The sequence below is a fragment of the Callorhinus ursinus genome, unplaced genomic scaffold, assembly GCF_003265705.2.
Source record: "Callorhinus ursinus isolate GAN/ISIS: 27379988/994484 unplaced genomic scaffold, GSC_fseal_2.0 scaffold137, whole genome shotgun sequence".
Taxonomy (NCBI): domain Eukaryota; kingdom Metazoa; phylum Chordata; class Mammalia; order Carnivora; family Otariidae; genus Callorhinus; species Callorhinus ursinus.
Genome location: NW_027397199.1, coordinates 249,374 through 271,169, shown reverse-complemented (window position 1 = coordinate 271,169; position 21,796 = coordinate 249,374). Strand labels below are relative to the sequence as shown.

At 45.7% G+C, this 21,796-nt stretch overlaps 2 protein-coding genes across 5 annotated transcripts in view; both read left to right on the top strand.

Annotated features, from left to right (window-relative positions):
- Positions 1-2,238: 2,238 nt before the first annotated feature.
- On the top strand, positions 2,239-20,654 carry ZNF26 (zinc finger protein 26). 4 transcript variants are annotated; one of them, XM_025861601.2, is made up of 6 exons: positions 2,239-2,318; positions 2,545-2,597; positions 7,124-7,284; positions 12,893-13,019; positions 13,282-13,377; positions 18,127-20,654. In XM_025861601.2, exons 3-6 carry the CDS (start codon positions 7,249-7,251, stop codon positions 19,473-19,475), a joined length of 1,608 nt encoding a protein of 535 aa, XP_025717386.1. In that variant the 5' UTR covers positions 2,239-2,318; positions 2,545-2,597; positions 7,124-7,248; the 3' UTR covers positions 19,476-20,654. The 4 variants fall into 4 exon arrangements, with proteins under 4 accessions (XP_025717386.1, XP_073746407.1, XP_025717385.1 ...); XM_073890306.1 differs by having other exon boundaries at positions 18,124-20,654; XM_025861600.2 differs by lacking the exon at positions 7,124-7,284 and having other exon boundaries at positions 2,245-2,318; positions 18,124-20,654.
- ZNF84 (zinc finger protein 84) overlaps positions 2,539-21,796 on the top strand; it is a 60,460-nt gene continuing 41,202 nt past the window's right edge. Inside the window, exon 1 of the mRNA XM_073890301.1 lies at positions 2,539-2,597. The gene's annotated coding sequence lies outside the window, so the exon portion shown is untranslated. The remainder of the gene's footprint in view (positions 2,598-21,796) is intronic.

Here is a 21,796-nt window from a genome sequence, read left to right as displayed (position 1 = left end):
TTCAAAGTATTTTCTAATTTTCTTTGTGATTTTTTTGAGTTAGGGGTTACTTAACTTAATCTGGGGACTTCCTACATTTTTCCTGGGGTTGATTTCTTTCCTTTTTTTTTTCTTTCTAATTTAATTCCACTGTTGTCAGAAAACATACTTTGTATGATTTCAGTCCTTATAAATCTGTTGAGACTAATTTTGTGGTCCAATATAGGACCTATCCTGGAGAATGTGCCATGCACACATAAAAATTATACATACTTAGCAGTTTTTGGATAGTATTACTAAATAAAAAATTTTTTTAATTTTAATTTTTTAAAGTTTTTTATTTATTTATTCATGAGAGACAGAGAGAGAGAGAGAGAGAGGCAGAAGGAGAAGCAGGCTCCCAAGGAGCAGGGAGCCCGATGCGGGACTCGATCCCAGGACTATGGGATCATGACCTGAGCCGAAGGCAGATGCTTAACCATCTGAGCCACCCAGGCGCCCGCTAAATAAAAATTAAGCCAAGTAAATTTTAAAGATATAACTTACTTTATTATTCGATTTATGAATCTGGCAGCATCCCATCTAGCAGATAGAGGGGAGCTCCAAAGGGCTACAGAAAGGGAAAGGTTTTAAAAAGCAAGGCAAAGGGGCGCCTGGGTGGCTCAGTCGTTGAGCGTCTGCCTTCGGCTCAGGTCATGATCCCGGGGTCCTGGGATCGAGCCCCACATCGGGCTCCCTGCTCAGCGGGGAGTCTGCTTCTCCCTCTGACCCTCCCCGATCTCATGTGCTCTCTCTCTCTCATTCTCGCTCTCTCAAATAATAAATAGATAAATAAATCTTAAAAAAAAAGGCAGGGCAAAGAAGTCATAAATAGAAAAAAGTATTATCTTAGGTAAGGTCACCCTCATTTGGGGACAAAGGAGTTTTAGTAGGTAGAATACCTCCTCTTCCTTTGGGGGATGAAAAGGGCCCTGTGACAGATGACCTTCTTGGTGCTTACCCTTTCAGATTACATTTTTGGGAGGTTGAGACTGCTAATGTTATAGGTTACACACTACTTCTGGGTTTACCGACTTGGGGCCTTCACCCGAGTGCCCCCATTTGGGCCTGTGGTTTTCTCTTTAACAGTGTTCTCTAGATGTCAGTTACTTTGTGTCTTTTCAGTTCTGGCTAATTTTGTCTGTTTGCTTTTATCTTTAATATATCCTTTGCTTCCTTTTGGCTTACTTTGTTGGTTTTTCACTAGGTTTTTGAGACTTTAATTTGCTCCTTTTTTAGTGTTTATTGTTATAATTACTCCAAATTGTGAGATGTTGTTATTGCTGCTTTATTTTCTCCCATAAATGCTTATAGAGTGTTGTCTACACTTTTGTCTTTATTTCCCTATTTCATTAAAATATTTGTTGAATAGAAAGCTTTTTGAAAAAAAAAGATTTTCAGGCAGAAAAGCCTTTTAAAATTATGGTATTTAGAGTTTTATTGCATTGTAATGAGAAAATTGTTTATTTTGGACCGGCAGTTTGTTCTGTCTTGTTTCTTTCCATCCACTGCAGTGTCTCCTGTATGCAGTGCTGACTGTGTGGGTTAGTGCACAGGTGTTCCAGACTGTTGTGTAACTCTGTGACCTGCAGCTTTGGCCTTACAAAGTGTCCTTCTCTTCTGTCTGTGGATCGGAACCCTTTTTTTTTATATTTTATTTATTTATTTATTTATTTATTTATTTATTTATTTGACAGAGGGAGACACAGCGAGAGAGGGAACAGAAGCAGGGGGAGTGGGAGAGGGAGAAGCAGGCTTCCCCCCAGCAGGGAGCCTGATGCGGGTATTGATCCCAGGATCCTGGGATCATGACCCAAGCTTAAGGCAGACGCCTAAGGACTGAGCCAGCCAGGTGCCCCCGGAACCGTCTTGTTTGACCTCAGGCCTCCGCATGTTGGCCCTTGCACTGAGGCTGGAGCACGGCGAGGCCGGAGAGAGGGGACGAGGGGTCGCCTGCAGCGCCCCGCCCTGAGGTGGGTCCGGTGAGGCTTGGCCCCTCTGCAAATCAGCTTTCTGGGGGAAGCTCGGTCAGTAAGGGGGAACCCCCTCGCAGAGGATTCTGGGAGATGTAGTTTTCTTCCGGCGCCGTCGCGTCCGGTGCATGACGTACTTCCGCTGCGCCGCACCCGCGCCTGTAGTGGGGTAGGCGCCTCTAGGGCTGTTTCTGCCTCGGTGTTTGTGGACCCGAGAGGGCCCGGGGAGCTCTGAGTTCCTGTGGCTCCGGACCCGGCGGAGGCACAGATTTAGGCCCCTTCGAGCATCTTGTGCAGACCAGCAGCTTGGCCGGCCGAGCCCCCACGGTAGGTCTGGGGCGTGGTCGGAGCCAGCCGGGACTCGGGGTCTCCGGCTTCAGGGCCGCGTCACAGTGCAAACTCATCGCTCCGACTGCGTGTGCCCAGGCCCGGAGGCCGTGTCCCTGTGAGGGACTCAGCCCCGGACCCACCCTCTGTGGGGCGGGAGATCCCTGCTGGGTGGGCGCGGATGAGGCCAGCAGGGAGATCTCAGGTTCGCTTCTTTGCCCCGCAGCCTGCACGAAACAGCGCGGGATGGCCGGCAGGTTTCGGACAGCTTCGTGCTGGGTAAGTAGGGACTCTCTCGTCTTTAAAAGCCGACTGGGCACCGAGGACGGACACGTTCCTCTCTTTATCGTCACAGCCAGGGCCCGAACTCGCGCGTTCCCTCCCCCCGCTTTCTCCCCCTGATCTCCGGAAGCGTCCCTTGTTTTCTGGCATTATGTGTCCAGTGGCCTCTCCCTCGGAAGTTACACTTTATTGCCAGCTGCAACCCTGAACTCGGAGGGTAATGAGGGTCCTTGTTAGGGAAGCAGGAAGGAGCAGTTTTGGAGCAGGGGAGGGCCAGTGGACCGCCGGGACTGTGCGAGGGTTGATGGGGTCAGCGGGCGATCGCCGTTCTGCTGGCTTCTTGCACCGGGTGGCGATGCTTCCCCTCGGGAACACTGTTAGAAGGGGCGCCCAGGAGGAGTGTAGCTGTGTAGGTGTTGGCTGTGTGGTGCGTACGGTTGAATCTGCAGCTCAGGTGGGAACTCCTGGGAAATGTCCAGATTAAAGATCTCTATGTTAGTGGAAGCTTAGGGTGCGAGGGAATAGAGCCCTGAAGAGTGGAGGGTGTGGCAAAGACAAGGGAGGGCTGCGGTGCACAAGGGCTGGGGTGCAAGAGAGGTGGAAGTTTGGAAAGTGGCTGTTTCCCTTCAAATTTGAGGAAAGAGAACTTCGTAAAAGCCGTGATATGAAATACCGCAGAGAATTATTTGACAAGACAAACAGTTGCCCCTGGATTTGGGAAGATGTCTTTTTTTTTTTTTTTTAAAGATTTTATTTATTTGAGAGCGAGCGAGAGAGCGTGCACTAGCAGGAGCAGAGGGAAAGACAGGGAGAAGCAGACTCCCCGCTGAGCAGGGAGTCCCACTCTCGGCTCCATCCCAGGACCCTGAGATCACGACCTGAGCCCAAGGCAGACGCTTAAGCGACCGAGCCACCCCGGCGCCTTGCTTATTTATAAGTCTTAAGCAGTTTTTCCATACCTGAGAGAATGTTGAATAGTCACTTCCTCAGAGATAATGGGGGGTGTTGCCAACTGGATTGCATAAGGTTGTGGACAGTGGAATGTAAAGAAATGATTAGTGACAGTAGTGACCTTTTTTAGGTGGTATGATGCCTCAGGTGTTACAAGAAGAGTATGGGTGCCAGGAACAAGGGAGTTCAGAGTGGCATGAGTCACACAATTAACCTTAAAATTAAGGATCTTTTTATTGTTTTATTTTTTAAGTAATCTCTATGCCCAATGTGGGGCTTGAACTTAAAACCCTGATATCAAGAGTGGCATGCTGTACCAACTGAGCCAGCCAGATGCCCCAGGATATTTTTATTCTTAAACAAAACCATATGGGGGGGCGCCTGGGTGGCTCAGTCCTTAGGCGTCTGCCTTCGGCTCAGGTCATGATCCCGGGGTCCTGGGATCGAGCCCCGCATCGGGCTCCCTGCTCCGCGGGAAGCCTGCTTCTCCCTCTCCCACTCCCCCTGCTTGTGTTCCCTCTCTCGCTGTGTCTCTCTCTCTGTCGAATAAATAAATAAAATCTTAAAAAAACAAAACCATATGGAAAATACAGTGAGAGAAAACATTGTATTTACAATAGCAATAAAGAAAGATAAAGTAAGCAAACAGAATCATACCTTATGAAGAGTAAGTAAGTAAACAAAGAAGACTAATGAAGACTTTAAAACTATTGAATAGTATCAGTAGGTACCATTCTTAGCTAGGCACTTCATGTGTGTGAAGTTGTTAGTCTCAAGACCCTATGAGGCAGGTATGTCCCCACTTTACAGGTGAGGAAACAGGGAAGCCTGTCCATGGTCCCAAACTAGTATCCAAGGAGACTAGGGTTGCGGAGCTAGGATTCAAACAAAGCAGTATCTTCAGAGTTTGTGCTCATAATGCCTCTTACTTTTTTTATTTTTTAAGATTTTATTTGACAGAGAGAGAGAACGAGCAGGGGGAGCAGCAGACAGAGGGAGAGGGAGAAGCAGGCTCCTCACTGAACAGAGAGCCTACCCCTGGGCTTGGTCCTAGGACCCCGGGATCATGACCTGAGCCGAAGGCAGACGCTCAACCGACTGAGCCACCCAGGCGCCCCTGTGCCTCTTACATTTTAATGTGAACAGTATTTCCTTATTCTTGGGTACACATATTAATTTAACAAACGTTTATTGATGATTACACCAGGTCATTTTTCCAGGGCATGTTGGGATGAACAGGATTGACAGGGTCCACAACCCCGTGCAGTGTATGGGAGATCCCATAGCTGGTGTGTCTGGTCAGACATACCAGAGGAGCGTCACAAACAAAGATGTGAGTGTGATGCCCGTGAAAGAGAGTGGCTGAGTGGCTACTTTAGGTTGGCACCCCTTCTTGAGGCAACATTCATGTACGGTCTGAGTGACAACTTGACGATCATGGGATGGTGGGGGTAGTGGGGGAGGAAGCATTCCAGACTTTTATTTCTAGGGTTGTATTCCAAGCAAGTGGCAGTAGCCTCAAGTGGAAAGCAAGGCCATGGCTGGAGTGAAGAGGGATGGCACGTCAGCCGGGGCCAGATTGGTAGGGCCCTTTGAGGGGGAAGATCATGCTGGAAACCCCTAGGAGTTTTTAATTTTATTTCATCTTGGAAGAATTTTGGAACTGTAGAGAAATCACAAGAACAGTATAAAAAATTCCTGTACAGTGTTGTATAAAAAACCTCTTCACCCAGAATTGTCAACATTTTGCTGTATTCACTCTATTATTTTCTCTCTTTGTGCGTGCATGTGTTTGTGTGTACACGTGCATGTACACACTCTAATTTTCCTCCCTTTGTTCTAGCCACACCACCTTACTCCGTAGCCCAGCTCTTGCCTACACACCTCATTTGCTCCTCCGTCCTCCCTCCCTCCCACCTTTTCCTTCTCTTCTTCTCTTTTCTTTCCCTTCCCTCTCATTTTTGTTGACACAAGTGTTCCAGTGTAAAAGAGTGCTTCACCCCTCCTGTTCTGCTCCCCAGAAAAGACTGCCATCCACAGTGTGTTATGTAATCTTCCCATTGTTTTTCTCTGCATTTTACATGTATGATCATGTACACTGCTGTCTGTTCCACAGTTTAGTATGGAAATGGCTTTATTGCTTTTCCTCTTTAATATAAAACCATTTTTAATTGCATCGTTTTAGAAAATGGGATTGTAAGTAACACAGCCAAAGCTCTTTGGTTATCATTTCCTTCCTCTAATGTCAAGACATAGTCAGTAGCAGGTGCCTGTTCTCAGGGTCGTGAGTCAGGCCCTACATTGGCGTGGAGCCTACTTAAAGTAAAAAAACCCAAAAGTTTAAAAAAGAGGTAGTCAGTAGCTTGGGGGGTTTCCATCCAGACCCTTCCTACAGGAAACAAGGTTTATGTTCTCTTCTGTAAATTGTGCAGTTTGCCATTTGCTTTACATTTATTTTAGAATTTTTCATGGCAATACATATAGATCAGTGTTTCCTTTTATAATAGCTCCATTTTGTTATCGTGCAGTATGATTGGGCCGCATTTTATTGAGCTGTTTCTCCACTGATGGGGATTTAAGTCTGTGGACTCACCTCCTCATGCCCACAGCTGGTAACCACTAGGGCTTCTTACTTCCTGCCCTCAGGCCTCTCAGCTTTTGATCTGCTGAAATTTTGTATTCCTTGAGACACAAAGATATTTAAATTCTTTAAAAGAACTGATTAAAATTACTTATGAATTTTATAGGTGATTGGGTGGAATTTTAGGTGTGTTTGATTCAACATTTGAAAAGTTTGTTTATTTATTTATGTATTCATTCATTTGTCAGAGAGGGAGTGAGCACAAGCTGGGGGAATGGCAGGCAGAGGGAGAAGCAGGCTCCCAGCCAATCGAGGAGCCTGACGTGGGGCTCGATCCCAGGCCCCTGGGATCATGACCTGAGCTGAAGGCAGACCCTTCACCGACTGAGCCACCCAGGCGTCTGGAAAAGTTTTGTTTTTATATGAGTTGCATCATACTGGGTACAGTTATTCTACAGTTTGAGAAATGTCTCTATAGGATGCACGTACAATATTTTTTAGCTGTTCTCTTATGGGTGGAAATTTAGGTTGTTGAGCTTGTCACTGTTACAAACTTTGAAACCATGAACCACTCTGCACATGTATATTCCTATCTCGTTAATTTTTGGTTACATATTTGGTACTTTTCTGCATTCTCTTAGAACACAGTTCAGTCTTATAATTACCCACCTTTCCTAATCCCTTTCTCTCTTCAGAGATAATCAATTTGGTGTATATTCTTCTAGATCTTTCTACATATGTTTGTCTACAGCCGTTTATATCCTTAAAATGTTTGGTTTATTTGTCTGGGTTATTACATAAGTGGGTTTCACAGTATGTAACATTATTTCTGTTTTTACCCCCATGCAAAAAATGTATTTGTAGTTGTATCTGTGATGTTTTTATACATATATATCCATTTGTGGCTTCTTTTGCCTTTTTAAAAATTTAATTGAGTTCTAACTTATAGTAAAATGCATAAACCTTAAGTGGAATATTTATATTCTTTTAGGTTCCTGGACCAATTCCAGCAAGAGGGGTGGGGGTGCAGTTCCCCTACACACAGCATCACACAGTTCTTGGACACCAGCAGGTTGTCTGAGAATTCAGCTTCAGTCTGTCACTGTCTACCCAGAGATGGGGGACAGTCTCCTGGAAACCAGCTGCCCTTTGGTAGGTTACCTAGGGGCTTTCCAGAAGTTGCCTCATTAACATAACAAAAGATACCTTGATCATACTTACCAGAGGAAATTCCAAGGGTTTTAGGGGCTTTGAGCCAGGAACCCATGGATGAAGACCAAACACATATGAGAAATATGTTTTGGACATCTGAGTGACCAAATATTCTTAAAAATCACAAAATTAAAGTATACACTGAAGACAATTGAAAATCAAGAATTCCAGCGCCCTGGCAGGTTCCGTTGTTCTCCCTGTCACCACTGCCCTCCACCCCTAAGAGGTCACTGCTTTATTTATATTTTTTTACTCCTGTTACAACACCGTTAATTTTGCCTTTTTTTTTCTTTTTTTAACTTAATATAATTGGAATTGTACAGTAAAGTATCTGGCTTCTCTCAGTCCGCATAGTTTGTGAGTGACATCCAAGTTGTATGATCCTCTGTTGTATGACTATTTTATAATCTGTCTGCTGTATTCATGTGTTATCATAGACATGGTCATCAGCAACACTTGGGCTGCGTCCAGTTATTGGCTATTTTGAATAACACTTATAAACATTTTTGTACACGTCTTTTGAGGGACATCAGTTCTCATTTCTGTTAGGCTTATGCCAGGATTTCTCAGCCTCAGCACTACTGACATTTTGGACTGAATTACTCTTCATTGTGAAGGACTATCCTGTACGTTGTAGGACGTTGAGCAGCATCCTTGACCTCTACCCGTTTAGATACCAGCAGCTCTACGTGACCAGCGCAGGAGTCTCAGTGCCAGGCATCCCTGGGGGCGCAGAATCTCCCTCTCAGTGGACAACCACCTGGCATATATCTAGGAGTGATGGGTGTGTGTGTGTGTAAGTTTAGTGAACACGACCAAACACTTTCCAGGAGCGCTGAAACCGCTTTGTGTCCCATCAGCAGTGAGTTCCAAGTGTTCTGCATGGAGGCCAGTCCAAAGTTTGTCAACTTTGCTTGGAGTATCTTCCCATAGGATGGATGTCCTGTACTCAACTGTTCTAATGATGCTTAGTTAATGTGATATCCATTCTTTATTTCTAAATGTCTCCTGGTTTTTTAAAAACAGATTTCCAGTTTCCTTTTAATCTATTGTATACTTTTCTTCTCTAATTTTAAGTATTTGTAATAGTATATACTATGACAGTTATTTCTAACGTTGTCTGCTAACTTCTGGATCATCTGTTGAGTCTGTGTTGTGTGCTTTTTCCTTTGATTTATCAGTCTTGTTTTCTTGCCACTTCACATGTCTCAAAATTTTCTATTTTATGCCTATGTTGGTATAAAGGAGCAACTACATAGACTGAAGTTCAGCGTTACCTTCTACCAGAGTGTTTTCTCTTTCCTCTGCCATGCAGATAGGGAGATGACTGATGACATAATCAAACAGGCTTGGAGGTGGTTTGGGCCTGGGGTGCCGCTTTAGTTATTGTACATTCACCTGTGGTCTTGGTGGTAGTTGGGGGGGGTTATTGCATGCTCCCCTCTAGGGTTCTTTGTGTCCTCAGTGCCTTGAGACTGTGGGAGAATCAGTTCGCCATTCCAGCCCAGTTCCTGTGCTTACCAGCACTCAGCAGATGCGCCACAGGGAAAGCCTGCTGTCATGGGGCATCAGAGGCTCCCCTGCCTGTTCTCAGGCTGGACAGATGCCCCCCAGTGAAGGAAACACCCAGCACTTAACTCACCTGGGAAGAGCTCTGATTTTTAAAAGTGTTGAATTTTACCACATTACTTTGTTTCATCTTTTGAGATGATTGGTTGACTGCTCTCTGCTAATATACTGATGTGACTTATTTCACTGATGGGTTTATTTTGTTGTTAATTTTGGACCGTCCTTTAATTTTTTGGATACATTTCCTTGTCATAGTTTGCTCTGTATGTGTGTACAGGACTTGTACTTGAGTGGTATTTTTATCTAGATACTTTGATCAGAGTTAATGATAAATGAGTTAAGACTACAGTTTGTGCTGTACTTGGCTGGTTTTGTCTGTGGGGTTGTGCAAGTCTGTGCCATGTGCTGTATAGGCATCCCGTGGTTCCTGGGCTCAACATCAGGTGAGACATGATGGGAATTTTATGTCTCTGCAATGTTGGTAGAACTTACTTTTAAGTGTAGTGTGGGCGCATGGCCTCTCTGGAACGGAGGGTGTATCTTCGGTTGCTACTTCTGTGTGTTTTGTGATCATGGATTAGTCAGTCTTGCTTTTTTTACTTCCTTCTGGGCCAGCTTGGGTTCTTTTTACTTTCTTAGACAATTTTTATTTCTTCCAAGTTTTCAAATTTATTGGAACAAATTCGTTAATATAGTTAGATCTGCTACCATGTTTGCTTTAAGAACATGAATTCAACACAATTGATTTTGTAGGGAACAGTGTGAGCCTTCTGTCTGACTTCACATAGCTCCCTCTTTCCACCACTTTATGGTCAGCTTTAGCCCCTCTGATGTCCAAACACCAGGTCTTTTCCAGGGTAAAGTGATGTATTGTCATTTTATGTATTTCTTAAACATTAAACATGTAAAACTGCTACTGTTTTTAATAGGTTCCTGGTGTTCTCTTTTATGTGTTGCTGACACAGGTGTTGTGCCCCAACCCCATTCTCCCCATATTCCCTGTGGGTTTGCTGTGTGACTTTGCATAGTGGTGATTTTTTGCAGTATACAGTAGAACTGCCTCTGTACAATAATCTCATATATTTAAAAATCTTTATCTTAGAGCTATGGATTGTGTCTTGGTCATAATAGTATTCTATTTTTAATTTCTTCATTTCGTGACCAATAAAAAAATTTTTTAATAGTTTCTCTGTATTTTATTTTTATTCTTATCAAGCTCAAAATACAGTAAAAAGCTTAAAATAAAATAAGCCTCACGGTTTACTCCCACTCTCTTCTTCCATCCTGTCTGCATACTCAGCCACTTTGGTCTGTGTTCACTCTCGTGGCGTCTGCCTTAAGCTTGTGCACAATCACGCTGGTATGCCTTGCTTGGGCTTCTCCTCTGCTATAAAGTCGCAGATCTGACAAGTGGCCTGGGCTGGATCTGAATGTAGGAAGGCACAGCCTCAGGCGTCCCTGTCCGCTCTCCCTTTCCTTGGCCCCAGGGGTTGTCTCGAGCGCTCGTGATATTCTGGTCTCATCTTCTCTGGTCACTTTCAGGCATTGGGCAGTCCAGTCTGTGCTCTTAATTCCACCTCCTCTGCTTGCCCCACTCAGGCTGCAGAGGAGAGATGGAGTGCTCATCTCTTTATTCCCTCCTCCTGTGGGGGCTCCTCATGGGTTGGGAAGACCAGTGCTTAGACCAGAGAAGCTCCTGTTGTCGGGTGGTTGGTGCTCAGCACCAGGCGGTTGCTTGGAGCCTGAGGCAGGGCCTTACCCTGAATTTCCATGTTGTGAGCGATTCTCTCACTTAACTTCTGCAGACTCACCCAGAATTGCATTCACTGTCTCTTCCCTCCTGGGTCTCTCTTTCTGCAGGCAGTGGTGTTGGGTAAGGAGCCTGTCAGGGGTGATCAAGTCCAGGAATCTTTGGACGTCACTTCTCAGCTGCCTTTACAGAGTGTTCCAGAAGCCGAAATTCCCAGAGGAGAAGAGATACCAGATTCCTGGTTTACTGAAATCCCTGAACACGGGGCCAGTTCCTCCTGATTGTGGGCTCAGTGGACACCCAGATGGTCTCCTCCTTCCCTCCCTTCCCCCAGTGCCCTGCTTCAGGGAATTCTGTCCAGCTGCTGCTTCAGCCCCTCGTTCCCCTCATTTTTCATCCCTCAGGCACCCTCACCTTGTAAGGGCAGCATCTTCAGTTTACTTGGCCAGGATCCTTGCTGTCCTCAACACCCTTCTCTGTGTGCTGGTCATCTCCCATCAGGATGTCGTCTGCTCTGTCTTCACTTGATGCCCAGAATCCAACCACTGCATATTACTTCCAGCTACCTTCATTGCCCCAGATCCAGGACCCTCCCTTCTCCACAGCAGTCAGAATAATCTTGGTTGGGAGTCAGAACATCCCACTCTTGCTTGAGGCCTTCGGATGGCCTCTCCTCACCTGGAATGAAATCTCAAGTCCTCACCATACCCTCTGAGCCCTGAAGTCCTGGCCCTTTGTTTTCATGCCCCTTGGAAGGCTTTTCTGCACAAATCTTGGTATCATTCTCACATCACTTGGGTTTCTACCCAAATAGTCCCTTACCAGAGAGCTTCCTGACCACTCCAGCTGCCTACACCTGCCTCCCTGGGCTCTTTCCCTTTACCCTGCTTGAGTCTTGGTAGAGCACCATCACCATCTGCTTGTTGGGTAGTTATGTGTTTACTGTCACCTTCCCCTGCAAGGATGGAAACGCACTAAGTCCAGGGACCATGTCCATGGCTGAGCCCCCAGCACCAAGAACAGTCCTGGCACATTGTCAGTGTCTCAGAGATGTTTGTTGAATGATCCTGTGAGGACCTGTAGCTTGTTACTACCTTTTTTTGGTCCCATGAAAGAAATTTATTGTAAGCATTCTGGGTAGTTCACAGAGATGTCAAGAACCACACTTACTGTCTCACAACTGCCTGGTGGGGACTGCCGCCTGCTGCCCAGCCACAGTGGCTCTCCATCATCTGTAGCTCTGCAGCAATAGCTCCAGGCTCGGAGTCTATGCTGGAGTGAACCCTGGTTGACCTCAGTAATGGGCCCCTAATTCTCTGGAAAGAAGGCTAGGAATTTCTCTATTTGGCCTTTTTTTTTTCTTTTCTTTTCTTTCCTTTTTTTTTTTTTTTTTTTTTTGGTGCCAAGCTCTCACTCCAAGACTCAAGATGGGTTGAGCAGCTATCAAGACGCCACACCTTCCCATGTGTTTAGAATTGTTCTCTCCGTCTCTGGGCAAGATATATCCTGGATAATTTTTTTTATCAAAGGCTTCTAACACCTGTTTCTTCTCCATGTATAGATGTTTATTTCCCTCTACAAGACTGGAAGATTTTATTTTATTTTATTTTATCTTATTTTATTTTATTTTATCTGAGAGAACACAGGGGGAGGGGCAGAGGGAGAGAGAGAAGCAGACTCCTTGCCAAACAGGGAGTCCAACATGGGGCTCGATCCCAGGACCCCAAGATCACAACCTGAGCCGAAGGCAGACGCTCAACCAACTGAGCCACCCAGGCGCCCCAAGACTAGAAGCTTCATGAGGGCAGAAGTTGGTTGTGTTCGTCCTGAAATTTTCAGGACCAAAAATAGTATCTGGCTCATGGAAGCTCAAAAGTTTTATTTTTTTTTTTTAAGATTTTTTTATTTGTTCATTTGAAAGTGAGTGAGAGAACAAGCAGGGGGAGGGGCAGAGGGAGAGGGAGAAGCAGGCTCCCCGCTGAGCAGGGAGCCCAACATGGGGCTCGATCCCAGGACCCTGAGACCATGACCTGAGCCGAAGGCAGACGCTTCACCGACTGAGCCACCCAGGTGCCCCGGTTTTTGTTTTGTTTTATTCTGAAAGTCAGTGCTGATCTGGGCACAGGAGGCAGGCTGTGGAGGAGCATTTCTCCTTCCCAGTTCCTGTGCATCTGTTCCACGTCACCTAATGCAATGGTATCCAATTGAATGGGATGTATATTATTCCAGGGATTATTGTCATTCAAGGATATATCTGTGGAGTTCACCTGGGAAGAGTGGCAGTTACTGGACTCTACGCAGAAGTACCTGTACAGGGATGTGATACTGGAGAACTATAGCCACCTGGTATCTGTGGGTAAGTGCAGCTTCTCTGTTGATCTCAGACTATGATTTATAAATCGCCACCCTTTTTCTTTTGTTGATCTACCCTGAGGTCTCCAAAGTACTTCCTGGTTGTGGGCTTGAACTTCAGAGATCAAAGGCTCATAGTCCCTGTTTGGGCCTCATCTCTCATTGTAGTCTTCCCTCAGGTGCCAGTGAGCAGTTTCATTTTGTAGTTCTGGATCCCCTAGTCCTTAGCAGCTTGGCCCACATCCTTTATGATTTTCCACCAACAGGGTATCATGGTACCAAACCTGATTTAATCTTCAAGTTGGAGCAAGGAGAGGAGCCATGGATAATAAATGCCAAAGTTTCCCGTCAGAGCTGTCCAGGTGGGTGCGTGGGAACCAGGAAGATGGGGGTGTGGGCGTGAACCTCAGGCAGTGTTGTGTGGAAGCTCTGCTTTGAAGCTCTTGAACCATTGGGGCAACTCGGGAGGAGCCAAGTTAACCAAGCTAACTCCTCAGGAAAGGAAAGGACCATCACTCTACCCATGTTTGCTCTTTCCTCTCTTGGGTCTGAGGGGCAGGCGTGACTTCTTGTCTGCACTCTGCTCAGATGTTGCTTTCTGGGTTAGTTTCCTTCCTTCCCATGGTCACGGACTGCATTAGTTGTCCCCGCTTCCAGAGAGTTCCTCTCCTCTCCCTTCGTGTGACTCACACCCTCTACTTCCCTTTCTCGCTTGCCTTCCACAGATAAATCCCTCAGTCTTCCTCGTCCTGTGCTCAGCATCACCTTCTTCAGAGATTGCATTGTTTCCTTTTCTTTCACTGTGAAATTATAGCTGTTACTTTCTTGGGCACTTTTCTGAAGGATTCTGAAAGCTAGCCCAGTCTCACCTGTGTCATGAAATGATTTTATCACCTTACGTTTCCTGGCTCCTCTTTATCCTTCCCTCTGGAGTCCTCCAGACGGGCGTATTTCCCAAATCTGGCTGTTCTCTCACCAGTATTGTAACAGCTGAAAGGCTGTTCTTTCTCCCGTGTCGTAACGTCCCATGGGTACCCGCACCCCCTTGCCTTCCACACTCTCGTCCCGCATGTTCAGTGCTTGTAAGGAGCCCCGGGCTTCCTCACTCTCATTCTCAGTAGCAGAAGTGGGAAGGAACTCTGTCTTTGGCCTACCCACGTTTCTCACTGCCGCTCTTGCCCTCGTGGTACCGTATCCTGGGCTCCCCGGGCTCACCTCTGCTGCAGATCTTCGTACTGCTTCTGTTTCTGCCGCTGTTTTAACTTCATAGCTCCTGTCCCCTCAGTTGTCACCCGGACCAGATCGGTGTTCTCTCAGGTGTGGGAAGCTCAAATTCTTAGCCATGTTTGAGAACTCTAGCCTTGTCCTTAGCTATTCCTGCTGGATTTGTTTTCATAAGCATCCTATCACTAGTCTGAGAAAATAAACAAGGATCTTACATCCCTGGTTCAACCAGAGTAAAGAATAAGGAATTTATAGTCTCAAATGACAGTTGTCTGCCATAGGACAGCAGCTCCACAGTGACTTAATTCAGAAGCTTAGGGATGTCAGGGGTTCCTGGTGGCTCAGTCTTGATTTCGGCTCAGGTCATGACCTCAGGGTTCTAGGATCGAGCCCTGCATCGGGCTTGTGCTCAGTGCGAAGTCTGCTTGAGATTCTCTCTCTCCCCCTCATGATAGATTAGATAGATGCATACATACATAGATAACTAACTAAGTATCTAACTTAAAAACAAGGAGCTTGGTGATGTCAGCGATCCATCTGCCTCCCTTTTCTCACCCTGAGAGGTTATGCTTTTCTTTTCCTTTGTCCTGGTAGGTTCCTCCATGCCAGGCATCATATGCAGATACAACAGGAGTCACTGGATAAGTCCTGTTTCTTTCCCCAAAATCCCCTTCACCAGTCCCCAGACTCTTTCTCAGAAGCCTGCCGGCATGTTTGCTTAGAGCTGACATGCCAGTGCCTGAACTAGCCGTGATGTGGGGGTGGGGAGGGCTTGGTGGGGGACCACATGGACCATGTCCTCACCAGTCAGGGCTGGTGCACGGAAGAAGGGAAGTTCCTGTGGCTCTGCGAATAGTGTGAGTCCTACCTTTGGGTGTGCCGCACACGTGCCATTCTTTCCACCTGTGCAGCTTCAAAAACGCTAATGTTAACACAAAACGTGATCATTCCTTCCCCAAGGGAGGCAGCATGTGTTCTCATCCTGGACCCGGAGTCCAGTTGCAAGTCCAAGATTTCTTGAGATGGGTGTGGTACCTTCACACAGATGTGGCTGTGGCCTCACAATCTGAACGGACGTGGAGTTAAAAGATCAGCGGTCTATTCTAGACATGTGCAGTGGTGGGGAAGGATCCGGAAACTATAACAGAAGCTCCTGTTTGCAGAGGGGTGGATGGGGGATAGCAGTCCATCACACACTCTGCTCTTTGAGAAAAAAATCAAAGAAGACTTCTTGCTCTAGCACTGGCATACTTTCCCTGTTCACTCCAGTATTTTTGTCCTGTTGGCATAGATGAGACGATGCTTGGAGAGAATATGGTCCTGTCTGTTGGTGCAGATTTGGGCGTATTTGGGGCTAAAGAATCATAGGCTGTTACCAGACCAGGCTTAGGTTTCCTTCAAAACCTAACAAGTGGGGCGCCTGGGTGGCTCAGTTGGTTGAGCGTCTGCCTTCGGCCCAGGGTCCTGGGACCAAGCCCTGCATTGGGCTCCTTGCTCAGCAGGGAGTCTGCTGCTCCCCCTGCTTGTGCGCTCTCTCTCTCTCTCTCGCTGTTAAATAAATAAATAAATAAATAAATAAATAAATAAATAAATAAATAAAATCAATCCTAAAAAAAAAACAAACCCACCCAACAAGCTTCCAGTCAGTCTTTTTCCCCGACCCTAATTCTCTGAAGCCAATGCCAACAACCAGAAGTGGTTTGGGCATTGATTCAAGCCTGGGAAGTCTTCTAGCCACCGGTCTTGGTAGAGTCTCACCCCCACCCTTGAGGTTAGTGGCCCTGCTTTGAGGCACAAACCATAATGCGAACTGTTCCCGCATGAGTGGGGAGAGAGGGTTTATCAGGAGGTCCTGAGGAGGCAGGAGAGCCCCTGGTGGCCCCACAGGACAGCTGTAGTAACATGATGAGGCTGTGCCCCTAAGGAGTGGGCCTCACACTCAGCATCAAGCTCCTGTTGGGCCTCATCATTGTCCGGCCACATGTGTCATCTGCTCACCTTCCCGGGAAGGTCTCGTCCTTCATGGTGTTTAAGACCTTTTACATGTTGACTCCTGCTTTTCTCTGAGCACTGAACTTCCGTCTGTCTGCCTACTTGCTGTCTCCTCTCCATTTGGGTATTTAGCTGAGATCTCAAGTGTAGTCAGATCCAAAACAAAGTCCTTAATTTTTCCTGCAAACATTTTCCCTCTCAGAGAGCAGCACCTCCTGTTTCTCCAGCCTAAAATCTGGAGTCTTAAAGCCTCCCCTTCTCTCACCTTCTCCTTCACCCAGTCCTTTGGTAGATTTTCTTGGTTCTCTCCAGATGCATTCCACATTTGCTCAGCTCCAGAGTTTAGTCCAAACCACTGTGACGTCTTCCCACACTACTACAAGGGCTTCCTCGTTTGTCTCTCAGCCCTTCTCCTGCTCATTTTCTACATAACAGGCAAACATCTTTTAAAAGCACAACATGAGAGGCACCTGCGTGGCTCAGTTTGTGAAGTGTCTGCCTTCAGCTCAGGTCATGATCCCGGGGTCCTGGGATTGAGGCCCGCTTTGGGCTTCCTGCTCAGCGGGGAGACTGCCCCTCCCTCTGCCACTCCCCCTGCTTGTGCTCGCTCTGTCTCTCTCCATTTCTCTCTCTCTGACAAATAAATAAATAAAATCTTAAAAAAAAAATACTCCAGAAAGCACAACATGGATCAAGATGTCCTCTTACCTTTGGGTAAGATGAAAACTTTTTTGCCTGCCTATTTGCTTCTTTTTTTTTTTTTTAAAGATTTTATTTATTTGACAGAGAGAGACACAGCGAAAGAGGGAACACAAGCAGGGGGAGTGGGAGAGGGAGAAGCAGGCTTCCCATGGAGCAGGGAGCCTGATGCAGGACTCGATCCCAGGACCCCGGGATCATGACCCGAGCCGAAGGCAGACGCCCTAACGACTGAGCCACCCAGGCGCCCCTGCCTATTTGGTTCTTGATTGCACTCTGTTCACTCAGTGAGTTTTAGCTGTCCCAGCCTTTTTTCAAAATATTTTTCTTTTCTTTTCTTTTTTTTTAAAATTTGTAGGCTTCCCACCCAACTTGGGGCTCAGACTCATGACATTGACAACAAGAGTCACAGCCTCCACCGACCAAGCCAACAAGGCATCCCATTTTTTTCTATTTCTTAACTGTGCCAAACAGGTGTTCCTTTCTCAAGAATTTTGTATGTGCTTTTCCGTCTGTTTGGAATGCTCTTGCCCCTAATATTCCTATGGCTAACTGAGCCTTACTTTAACGTCTCATTGTACCTGTCTGAATGTTATACCCTGGTTACTCGGTATCCTCTGAATTCACTTTTTGAATAAGCCCCTGTAATAATAACATTCAGATATAAGATAAATGGTGTTGGCTCCTAAGTGCAGGCTAAGCATCTTAAGCCTCGTGTTCTCTTTTTCTTTGTCTTTTTTTTTTTTTTGAGAGAGAAGGAGAGCGTGTGTGAGCGGGGGTGGGGTGGGGGGAGAGGGAGTCTCAAGCAGGCTCCCCAATAAGCACGAGCCCGACGCGGGACTCCATCTCATCCTGAGATCATGACCTGAGCTGAAACCAAGAGTCTGACACTCAACACACCGAGCCACCCAGGTGGCCCTAAGCTTCTATTTTAAGAAAACCATTTTTGATCACTGCTAATTTGCCATCCATTTCCATAATGGGATTTGGTTTAACACAGTTCCTCATGCTCCATAGCTCAGACATATGGCACATGTGGGCTTGGCCAGTATTTCTTTCGAACCAGTGTTTGAGGCCTGTTATTAAGCAAAAAACACTCATTACATGACAGTTTTGTAGCTCTCTAATTCCAGACCAGCTACATTGATGATTAAAAATATATACATATGTATATATATATTTATTTTTCCTAGAAGGTTGGAAAGAATGGTACCAGAAAAATCAAGATGAGTTTGAAAATATTGAGAGAAGTTATGCTTGTGGCGCATTTGGAAAACGTCATCTGAGCAGAACCCATGTTCCTTCAAGACAAAGAATCCATAAGTACAACACACATGGAAGAAGTCTGACACAAAACTCAGGTTCAACCAAAAGCTGTCTGAGAAAAAATCCTGATAAGTTCCATGGATATGAAGAATCCTATTTTCTTAAGCATCAAAGAGCTCATAGTATAGAAAAGAACTGTGTGTGTAATGAATGTGGGAAAGCTTTTCGTTGTAAGTCACAACTGATTGTCCATCTCAGAATTCATACGGGAGAGAGGCCTTACGAATGCACCAAATGTGAAAGGGCATTCAGTGCCAAGTCAAACCTTAATGCTCATCAGAGGGTGCACACGGGAGAAAAGCCCTACTCCTGCGGTGAGTGTGGGAAGGTATTCTCCTTCAGGTCACAGCTCATTGTCCATCAGGAAATTCACACAGGGGGGAAACCTTACGGCTGCAGTGAATGTGGGAAAGCCTACAGCTGGAAATCACAGCTGCTTTTACACCAGAGGAGCCACACAGGCGTGAAACCTTATGAATGTGGGGAGTGTGGGAAAGCCTTCAGTTTGAAGTCACCGTTTGTCGTACACCAGAGGACTCACACAGGAGTAAAACCCCATAAATGCAGTGAATGTGGGAAAGCCTTTAGGAGTAAGTCCTACCTCCTGGTTCACATCAGAATGCACACAGGGGAGAAACCCTACCAGTGCAGCGATTGTGGGAAAGCCTTCAATATGAAGACACAACTTGTCGTTCACCAGGGAATCCACACGGGAAATAATCCTTATCAGTGCAGTGAATGTGGGAAAGCCTTCGGTAGGAAGGAACAGCTCACCGCACATCTGAGAGCACATGCAGGCGAGAAGCCCTATGGATGCAATGAGTGTGGGAAGGCTTTCAGCAGCAAATCATATCTTGTTATACATAGGAGAACACACACTGGAGAGAGACCCTACGAATGTAGTTTCTGTGAGAGAGCCTTTTGTGGGAAATCTCAGCTCATCATACACCAGAGGACTCACTCTACGGAGAAACCCTATGAATGCAGCGAATGTGAGAAAGCCTATCCCAGGAAGGCGTCACTTCAGATACACCAGAAAACTCACTCGGGAGAAAAACCTTTTAAGTGTGGTGAATGTGGGAAGGCCTTCACTCAGAAGTCGTCCCTCAGTGAACATCAGAGAGTGCACACAGGAGAGAAGCCGTGGAAATGCTCTGAATGTGGGAAATCCTTCTGTTGGAACTCAGGGCTTCGTATACATCGAAAAACTCACAAGTGAGAAATTAGAATGAAGTAGATGTTAGGGACTTTCTCACAGATGTTGATTCTCAGGAGATTTTAGATGATAATGGAGATAGGATGCAGAAGCAGGAAGTCCTAAAAGTACACTCCTATCAATTAAGTCAGAGAGAGACCGTCATATTTGCAATGAATGGGCAAAAGCTTTCAGAAATAAGTCCTATGAGTCTGTAGACGAGAACTCAAGGAATGAGGAGCAGTAACTATGAAGTACACTGCATCATGATAAAGATAAAATTCAGAGAATTCATATTTAAAACTTGACAAATTTAATAAATCACGAAAGCATTTTCCCGTAGGAATGTGTTATGTGTGGAGAGTCACATTCCAGATTTGAAGCTATGTTTTAGAGTGAAGAAAATCTCAATTTTAAATGGTGGATTTTTTCATGGTGGAGTATAAAGTTGTTTTTTATTTTAATATGTAAATAGAGCAATGGTCAGGAAAACATCAAGGAACATATTCTGAAGGTTAAGAGGTATTTAGTGTGACTTTCTTGAGTAACACTGAATAGCATTTTTTAAAACTTTGGTATTTTATTTTTTAATGTAATGTCATACATATATTTGGTAGTTTGTGGAATAACATCCCCTAATATTCTCCATATTAAATGCTAAGTATCAGTTTTGTCTCTTTATTTCTTAGCAACTAAAGTAATGTGGCTTTTAATAAATGGAAAGATACTGTTCCCCAAATGAGTTTTACTTACTCAGCAGTCTTTGTAAGTGGGTCTGACAGTTATCACAGGGCTGCTGTGTAGGAGCAGAGAGAGAGATTATATTTTAGCAGTTCAGAGTGTGTTCTCCATTGATTGGCGAGAACACGCTAGTTTTCTCTGGAGGAGCACCTCTCTGGTGTGTGCATCTCTGGGTTGGTGTCTCTCAGGGCACCTATTGCACCAGCTACAGGTGAGCATTATGCCCATTGCCGGCTCATGGTAACCTCGTTTCTGGATCGTGAGTCTCTGACTCAGCCTCATGTGAACCAGAAGGGACGTGTGGAACTAACTTACTCTTGCCCCAGAATGGAGGGCCATCAATTCCTTCCTGCTGTATTGGTTTCCCAGAATAAGTCTGGGTGCTGTCCCTCTTTGAACCTGGTTTTCTGGCCTGTGTGCTTCCGCCTCTCTTCAATAAACATGTTTTTCTGCTAACGTTAAGGAGACTGAATTTCTATCTCATATTACTGAAGGGCTTTAATCGATAAATTGTTGCTGGGGAGTAGTTATAAGTCACAGAAGAGGGCTTTTTTCCTGAGGCAAGAAGAAAATCAGGTTCTTGTTTACATTCCAATGTGGAAACTTTAGCCCATAGTACAAAGTGCTGTTGCTTGTTTACACCAAGAACCTTGTGGCCCCTGATGACAAGATTCTGGGAACACTGAAGGCTATAGCCATAGAAGAGTTTTTAGTTTATGAGGAAATCTGACACAGGAGATGGGATGGCTACTCTGGTCCTGTTAGCTCTTAATCACAATAGTGACAGATGTGAGCCCCTGAAAGCTCATCTCAAGGAAGAGCATTAACTGTGACGTTGCTGAGTGAAACCATCCACTTCACGTGCTTGCTAATCCCTTATAGAAACATGTATCGGTATAGAAAAAGTAGTCTCTTTAATAATTTTTTTAAAGATTTATTTGTGAGAGAGTGAGCAGGGGGAGTGACAGAGAGAGAGGGAGAAGCAGACTCCCTGCTGAGCAGGGAGCCTGACATGGGGCTCGATCCCAGGACCCTGGGATCATGACCTGAGCCGAAGGCAGACGCTTCATCGACTGAGCCACCCAGGCGCCCCTAGAAAAAGTAGTCTCTTGACAGTTCATGTAGGGATACCTGACAGAAGTGTGAGGACTCTGCCTCGCAGACTCCTGAGAAAGTGCACTGGATGCGCTTCACTCAGACACACAGCTTAGATGTTGGCGGCAGCTCGCTGCCTGTATTTGTACGGACGGAGCCAAGAAGTCTTTACGTTTTTAAATGGTTGCAAAAAGATCAACACTTCACCAATTGAGAAAATTATTTGAAATTCAAGTCTCAGCATCCGTCAGTCAGGTTTTATTGGAACATAACCATACGTTAATTGTATTGTCTGGTGGCTTTTGCACTAACTACAATGGCAGAGTTGTGGCAGATGCTGTTGCTTACAAAACCTGCCAAGTCCTGCTGGAGAGTCCCTTCCCCTCCCTGAAAAAGTGGACCTTGCCTTGTGGGAGGAAGCTTATTCTGCCAACACCTCAGGGCTCATTGCCATCAACTCTCTGCCCCAGTCCCTTAGAAGGGTCCCACTGTTGGCTTAGGTCTCATTT

Bases quoted from the DNA above. Each gene is read 5' to 3' on its own strand.
- ZNF26 (XM_073890306.1), top strand. From the start codon at position 7,249: ATGGGGGACAGTCTCCTGGAAACCAGCTGCCCTTTG. The intron at 13,020-13,281 runs GTAAGTGCAGCT...TTCCACCAACAG, and splicing joins TAGCCACCTGGTATCTGTGG to GGTATCATGGTACCAAACCT. The intron at 13,378-18,123 runs GTGGGTGCGTGG...TATTTTTCCTAG, and splicing joins TTCCCGTCAGAGCTGTCCAG to AAGGTTGGAAAGAATGGTAC.